This window comes from Dasypus novemcinctus, chromosome 16 (assembly GCF_030445035.2).
Source record: "Dasypus novemcinctus isolate mDasNov1 chromosome 16, mDasNov1.1.hap2, whole genome shotgun sequence".
Taxonomy (NCBI): domain Eukaryota; kingdom Metazoa; phylum Chordata; class Mammalia; order Cingulata; family Dasypodidae; genus Dasypus; species Dasypus novemcinctus.
Genome location: NC_080688.1, coordinates 411,435 through 419,878, shown reverse-complemented (window position 1 = coordinate 419,878; position 8,444 = coordinate 411,435). Strand labels below are relative to the sequence as shown.

General features: G+C 35.2%; 1 protein-coding gene and 1 non-coding gene across 2 annotated transcripts; both read left to right on the top strand.

Annotated features, from left to right (window-relative positions):
- The first annotated feature begins 424 nt into the window (after window positions 1-424).
- LOC101446459 (olfactory receptor 1C1-like) lies at window positions 425-1,384 on the top strand. Its single transcript, XM_004469645.2, has one exon. It carries the CDS (start codon window positions 425-427, stop codon window positions 1,382-1,384), a length of 960 nt encoding a protein of 319 aa, XP_004469702.2.
- Window positions 1,385-7,894: 6,510 nt separating this feature from the next.
- Window positions 7,895-8,001, top strand: LOC111766845 (U6 spliceosomal RNA). The gene has a single exon (XR_002798800.1). It is a non-coding gene; the product is annotated as a U6 spliceosomal RNA (small nuclear RNA).
- The last annotated feature ends 443 nt before the right edge of the window (window positions 8,002-8,444 follow it).

The following is an 8,444-nucleotide window of genomic DNA, read 5'->3' as shown; positions in this document are numbered from 1 at the left end:
TGTAATTTTGAAGATAATTGTTCATTAAACATGTATATTTCTAGTGGATCAGATTAAAGAGTGTGACTTTAAATTAACAAATCAATTACATTTATAAAGTCCAATACTTGAATGATTAATAATATCTAAAATGATTATAATTGGAACAATAAAATTTGAGTTATTGTTCAATAAATTTGCAATTTGTTTGGAAGAAGAAATGATTATTCTTCAAAGAAACTGAGATTGGTATAACCAGAATGTCTATGTGAATAGCCATAAATACGATATATGATTATCATAAAAAACAAGATGCAATTGACAAACATCCAAGCAATAAAAGTCTCAATGGTTCTTTTTTATTCACACATATACTTGTGAATGAGTGGTTTGAAACTAATTATCTATGAATTTACTATTTTGTTCTTCTAGAGCTGTTGGGAAGATGGAGAGAAGAAATTTCACAGTCATCAGTGAATTTGTCCTTCTGGGATTTTCCAACTCAGAAGAGGAGCAAAGACTTCTGACCCTGCTCTTCTTCTCTATGTACTTGATCACCATATCAGGGAACATGGTCATTGTTTTGGCCATCACCTGTGACTCTCAACTCCATTCCCCCATGTATTTCTTCCTTAGCAATTTGGCTTTTGTGGACATCTGTTATACTTCCACGACAGTCCCACAAATGGTAGTGAACACGTTGACAGACACCAAGACTATTTCATTTTCAGGCTGCCTCACACAACTCTTCTTCTTCATTTCCTTTGTGAATATGGAGAGCTTCCTTCTCTGTGTGATGGCATATGATAGATTTGTGGCAATCTGCCACCCTTTACATTACACCAACATAATGAATCCTCACCTTTGTGTCCAGTTGGTGGCTGGACTCTGGGTTGTGACCTACTTCCATGCCCTCCTACACACTGTCTTAATGGCACATCTCTCCTTCTGTGCTTCCAATGTGGTCCATCATTTCTTCTGTGATCTCAACCCACTCCTGCAGCTCTCCTGCTCTGATGTGTTCTTCAACAAGGTGATAATCTATGTGGTGGGGGCTCCCTTGGCTCTCACACCTTTTGTTTGCATCCTCATATCTTATGTGTTTATCTTCTTCACCATTCTCAAGGTCATTTCTACTCAGGGGAAACACAGAGCCTTTTCCACCTGTGGCAGCCACTTGTCAGTGGTGATGTTGTGCTATGGCACAGCCATTGCTGTCTACTTCAGCCCTTCTTCATCTCATAATTCTGTGAGGGACATACTGTCATCTGTCATGTATAACATAGTGACTCCAATGCTGAATCCTTTCATCTATAGTCTAAGGAATAAAGATATGAAGAGAGCGCTCATGAAAATTCTTTGTAAGTGCACAGCTTTTAGCAGCAATAAGGTCCTCAATGAGTGACTTAACAATACTAGTTTGGTCATAAAAGAAAATGAATCCCTAGAGGCAATAAGATAAATCAATTCTTTTGGGAAATATCTCCTTTATGTTTGAAAATGTGTTACACATGCTTTATGGATTTACACATTAATTCATTTGAATAAATGTATAAGATAAAATTATAAAGCCCTTCTTTCAGGTAAATAAAGACAATCTTAACTTATAGCATACCTAAAGCCCAGCTTATAAAAAGTAAGGCTCTCTGATTCCATACAATGGACCTTAGAGATGAGATGTGATTCTCTGTGAAAAAATTTCTCAAACATTATAGATTAGGGTAAATTAAGATAAATCCTTCACTTAGTATTAACATGTTCATATTTTGAATTAAATATAAATGGATTCAAGCAATGCTTTCACATATTGGTGTAATAAGGAGGTTGTCTCATTTTTAATGCTTAATCTCCTATTCTCAAAAATGTATCCAAGTTATAAAATATTTATTATAATCACTTCTCACTTCAAACATAGTCTAGGATTCCATTCTATAACCCAAGTGTCTCTCAAACTTGTTATTTTATGGTTTGTAAGCAGAGTAGAATGTACCCCTCAGAATCTCTTTCCTAGATATCTCCACAGGTCAGAAGGCAGCTGATCCCCAATATTAAGCACATTCTAAATAGATTCCATATCTGAAGAAGAGATCAAATTTTCAGTACATTTTTCAGAGATGGAAAGGTGTGTTTCTTTCATGCCAGTCAAATGGTTTCTGTCAAAATAAAACCCAGACTTTAAAGAGAAGTTCTAAAAATCATACATGAGAAGTATTACTTTACACAAAGGACATTATTTCAGTCAGGAAATAGCCCCATTTTATACTACAATAGTTATATAGATGTCCTTAACATGGTTTAGCAAGACATTTCCATGTGTACATTAATTCTACCCATTTTTATTCACTATAAGCTATCTAAGGAAGCCAGGTATATCCTCCTGAACACATTTCACAGATATGACCTTCAGTTATCTTTCCCCTAGGAACAGCCAATAGAACTCATTAGAATAATCAGAAAATTGTATTTTGATCTGATAATTTCTCCTGTCTCTGGTCGCAGAGTAAGAAAGATTAGCCACAACCTGGCTGCTAATGTCTTTCCCTCTAACCATTTATAGAAGTGGACAGATGCAGAATGGAAGGTGTTAAAGATGATTTCACAGCATGTGTGGCTGGATGAAAGGAAAGGTTTGGGAGTAGATAGACCTGTTGACTTCAGGTTGCCAGGGCAGTATTGGTGGAAAATTGTTTTTTGTTCTTATACATGAGCTATTTTCTATGCTGTGATGGCTGCAAGTTATTACATTTTCAGCAAGAAAGAGGAGACTTTACTAATAACCAAACCAAAACAAATGAAACATTGCTCTTACATTCTGAGGATTCTGATTCCATTTCAACAATTAAATACATTGAATCTAATATTGAAATGGAGAAATCTGAAAAATTAAAGAGTTTGGGATATTAAATGCACCAATTGCAAATGATATTGCTTATATAAAAACGCTGAAGGGCACAATAGGTGCTGTAAAACACAAATAAGTAAAGTGAAGAACAGTTTGATTTGTTTTAAAAGTAATATATGGAGAGAAAAAAGTATAAGGAAGAAAATTACCAAATAAATGTGGGGTAAAATGTAGTACAGCCAGAAGCTCTCAAAGAAGAAATGCTTAGTGCCCTCTTGGAGCCCAGGTCTGAGCCTTGTCCCATTTCAAGGTCTGGAGTTCCCAAAACTCTCTGCCTTGGACATGCACTGAAGATTCTCCAAAAGGTTTCTGCAGAAATTACTAAGATGTTTCTTAATCATTTTCTTTTCTTCTTCCTTGATCAACTGGCTCATAGCAGGAACTATAAGCTTTTGTATTCTATAAACAATCAGTATGAGCAAGTTGATATTAAGAAGGGGGTTAAGAGAAGCTAAACATTTTGTTCTGTATTTTTTGAATATGGACTAGCTAAGCAGCTATGGCAGCTATCTTACTATCCTGAGACAATAAGGATTAAAACATAGATGTACACTGACATCCTCCTGTGATGTTCTCATAGAATTCTGAGACAATGAATATGAAAAGGAGTATATATTTAGGTTGGCTCTGGCACAATCAGCCAGATCAACAAGCACCAACAGGCACAACCTCCTGACTTTCTTGTTATGATCAGAGAAAACAATACACTCATACTTGTTTAAAGGAAAATATATGAGGGAAATGAAAGATTGAACCACAAACCCAATACAACACAAGAGTTCCAAAGGAAGATATCTAAGAAAAGTTGTATAACATAAAGGTAAATGTAATGTTTTCTTTGATTTGTTTTTGTTTCTTTTCTAAGACTGGAAAAATGTCACTAAATTTATGACTGTACAGATCCCAACCTTAGGCATGATACCATCTGTGATTTCACCATTTATAATAAAGGACCAATATTTCATTAGACATTAATTGCTAAGGGGTAGAATTAATAAGAATGTGAATTTAAACAGTATGATTTTTAAATAATATTTTGTCAGTGTACTGCCCCTTCTACACACAGGAAAACACAGCCAACCATATACACACAGACAGACACATAGACAAGAGAAGCATTCAGGAGCTAGACAAGTGTACCAGGGATATTGAAAGACAAAGAGTGGTGGAAGTTACCATGACTGAGAAAACCAGGAATGAGGCAGCTTGTTGAAGGGAACTGCATTCTCATCAGGAAATCCTTGGGAATTTATATTGAAAAATAAATATGTCAGAGTAACTATATTTAAGGAAGTAATAATACTATTGTACCTTGGTAGGTCTTAAATCTTGACTGAACAGTCTTGACTGTTCACTCAAATGAACATTATTTTGTGAGAGAAATAGATAAGTACAACAGTGTAAAGTAGAGACACTTAAAACAGACCCACATGTAAATGTAGATAGATAGATGATAGATAGATGATAGATAGATAGATAGATAGATAGATAGATAGATAGATAGATAGATTATAGTGTTTTGGGGGTTTGAATTGAGTTCCCCACAAAACATGTTCATGTTTTAACCCTTGATTCCCTGGGTGTAAACTCATTTAAAAAATGGATCTTTGTAGTTATTATTAGATTATTAATTGAAACAGGGTGAGTCAATCTTATATAACTGAAGGCCTCATAAGCACAGGAAATTCAGATGCAGTCAGTCATTAATTAGAAGACAAATGAGGAGAAAGAAGATTGCCATATGAAAAATTCAGAGATTATGGATTGCAGCAAGCCACCATCAGAACATTACAGATTTTGGAAAAAAGCATGATACTTCCAATACCTTGATTTTGGACTTCTAACTTCCAAAAACTCTGAATCAATAAATTCCTGTTTTTAAGAACCAATTTGTGGTATTTGTTGATGCCAACTAAGATACATGCATATAAAAAATCTCTATATAGAATATATGTGTATGTAAAATACACTAAAATAAATTTTATATGAACTATATACATATATACAAGCATGCAGATATTATGCTAAAATTGTAGTGTAGAATGTTTTTATGTTGAGTGACTGTTTTAAGCACATCAGACTCCAGAAAGAGAAAGTTGACTAAGTTGTTACTATTCCAAAGCATTAACTACAGTAAAAATCACAATGAGAATGATGATTTCATGTAAAAAACAGAACAGGAAATTCTAGGGATCAAATCTCACCAACAATACCATCAATGAGCTGGGAAATTTTTGGAATTATTTATTTGAAATTCTGGAAACTAACTGAGCAATGAAAACAACCACAGGAGACCTGGACAAAGTGAGAGGATACCAAGCTTTTGAGGTTTCATAATTGAGAGTGGGCATGATCCAGTAACAATCCTCCATCCCTCAGACCCATAGTGGCTGAATATGTACAGCAGTCTACATTCTGAGATTTGTTCACTTGTGCCAGAGCAGACAGAGGAAGTTTTCAAAAAGTTGGGGTTTCATATTTAGCTTGTCTAAAAGATCTCTGAGGGCCAAGAACAGAGGTTGCAACAACCATCCATTGATGCTTCAAATAGAATATTTAACGTGTGGTGCATCTGTTTTTTAATTGATGAAATTTATGTCAGCTGACTCACTGACCACTGAAATAATGGAAAATAAACTTCAGTGGACATGTAAAACAAGGAATTTACACTCTGCAGTTAGTTAGGAAAAGTCAAAATAAATGGCTCCAACAAATACGAAATGGTTATATATTAAGGTCAATGAGAAAACCAGTTTTAGAGAGTTATCACAATGCTACTCAGAATGTTCCTTTCTTAACTAAGTATTATGAAATTTACAAGAAACTTGGAAGAATGGACCCATCACAAGAAAAAAAAGGACACAAATTACCCCCAAGAAGCCCCAATTACTGAACTATCAAATAAAGACATTAGACCAACTCTCTTAAATAGAATCAATAGTTGAAGAAAACCTTGGAAAAATAGCACAAGGAAATTGGAAAACAATGTATGAACAAAATGAGAATTAAAATAAAGAATTATAAAGAGAAAGCAAGTAGAAATTCTGTAGTCAAAAAATAAATTACTGATATAAATATTTAATAAAGCATTTCAGCAGCATATTTGAGCTGGCAAAAGAAAATACTAGTTCATTTGAAGATAAGATGACTGAAGTCATCCTCTCTGAGAAGCAGAATCTAAAAGAATGAAAAAAAAATGGATAGCACCTGAGGGAATTGTGGGGTATCATGAAGTTTACCAGCACATTTCCAGAGGTCCCAGAAAAAGAGGATGATAAAGGGTATAAAAAAATATTTGAACAAAAAATGGCCAAAACCTTTTCAAATCTGATGGGAGATATGAATGTAGACATCTGAGATGCCCAATGATTTCCAAGAATGATAAACTTAAACACATCAATTTTGACACAAACTATTAAAACCCAAAGACAAATATCCTAAAGGCAGCAGGAGAGAAGTGATCAATGGAGACAAGGGAACCTAAAATAATTAGGTGAAATTCCAGTATCTCATCAGAAACCAAAGATCTTGGAAGGCAGTAGAATGATATATTTAAAGCAGGATGCAGATTCTTCTCAAGTGCACATGGGTAATTCACCAGTATAGACACTATGTTAGGACACAAAATAAGTCTCAATAATTTTTTCATTGTGCGTACATTATCATCCTATCTTTTTTAAAATGTACTTTTTAATATTTTAAAGATATTTAGATTACATAAATGTTAATTAAATATTCCCTGCTCCCTACCCATGCCACATTTCCCCACATTAACAATATCCTTCATTAGTGTGGTACATTTGTTAAAATTGATAAACACATTTTGGAGCATTTAATTTACATTGTAGTTTACAATCTTTCCTGTACAATTTTGTAGGTTATGACAAGATATATAATGACCTATATCTGTCTTTGGGACGTCATTCAAGACAATTTCCAAATCCAAAAATTGCCACCATATTACACCTATTTTTCCCTAAACTCCCCTCAGAATCTCAGGTGGCCACTGCCTTCATTCACATCAATGCTAAAAGGTCTTTCATTGCTAGAATCACAATAAGCCCATGGTAGAATAACAGTTTAATTCTACCTCTCACACATTATTCATTCCCCAATCATGAGGATTCTGGGACGGTGATGCCCATTCCACCTCTAATTGAGAGAGGAGTTAGGTCCCATGGGGTAGATGGATGGGACTCTCTTGCTTGCAATTGCAGACTCTCTCTTCCTTGGGATGGTCATTGTTCATCATCATTTCATTGTTAGCTGAGTTCAATGAACTGGAGAATAGGCGTTATTGATGATCGTACTTATGAACCTTTACTTTTTAAACTGAAACTTAGCCTAGTATTATAGGATGACTAAGAGTTACCTCCTGAGAGCCTCCTTGTTGCTCAAATGTGGTCTCTGTCTAAGCCAAACTCAGCATATAAATGCATTACTTTCCCCCAGTGAGGGAAGTGAATCCCAGGGATGAACCTCCCAGGCAGTGAGGAATTACTACCAAACACCAAATTGCAATGCAACTGGAAGAAGACCTTGACCAAAAGGGGGAAATGGTAAAGACAAATGAGTTTATATGGCTAAGAAACTTTAAAGTGAATCAGATTATTCCAGGGGTTATACTTCTGTACATCTCAGCAGGATCTCATTGAATGCCATAGTAAATATTGCTTCAAATAGTGGGGCTTCTGAGGGCTCTGGAGACATCCAGACACTATGGTCTGAGCAGATAGCTCAGGAGTTTGGTGCCCTGCCAATGGGCCCTACTTGGGAATTTATGCTCCCCAATGTGACAGAGTTGGACTCAGTTGTGGTTTCCCTACACATGGCTCTTCTGTCTATTCTATTTGAACTTGTAGTTAGTACTAAAGTTGATAGATGTATGTCCAGGATACTTAAGTTTTTTCCATATGCCAGTTGGGCCCTGGATCTCAATAAGTCTTTAAAGTTTGAAATCACACAAAATATTTTCACTGACCACAGTGAAATGAGGTTGGAAATCAATAACAGGTGCTCACTTCGGCAGCACATATACTAAAATTGGAACGATACAGAGAAGATTAGCATGGCCCCTGCACAAGGATGACACACAAATTAATGAAGCATTCCATATTTTTGGTGCTACACTCATGAGGGCTTTGTCAGCACTGCCCTCCCCTGACCCCCTGACCCCTTGATCCCTTGACCCCCTGACCCTTGCCCTCCAATAAATGACTTCCTGGCTGGCTAAAAAAAAAAAAAAAGAAAGAAAGAAATCAATAACAGAAAGAAAACTGGAAAATTCACAAACATGTTGAAATTAAACGCAATGTGTTAAAATTCACAAACATGATTAAATTAATTACAGTCAATGTATTAAAGAAGACCCAAAAGGCAAATTAGAAAAGGCAAGTTATACAGGAATGAAAGCAAAAACAAGACACATGAAAATTTATATGATTCAGTGAAAGCAGTGTTTAGTAAGTAATTTACAATGGAAAATTTCTACATTAAAAAGAGCAATATCTCAAATCATAATCTAACTTCACATCTTGAAAAACTAGAAGTACAGCAAACTAAA

Bases quoted from the DNA above. Each gene is read 5' to 3' on its own strand.
- LOC101446459 (XM_004469645.2), top strand. From the start codon at position 425: ATGGAGAGAAGAAATTTCACAGTCATCAGTGAATTTGTCCTTCTGGGA.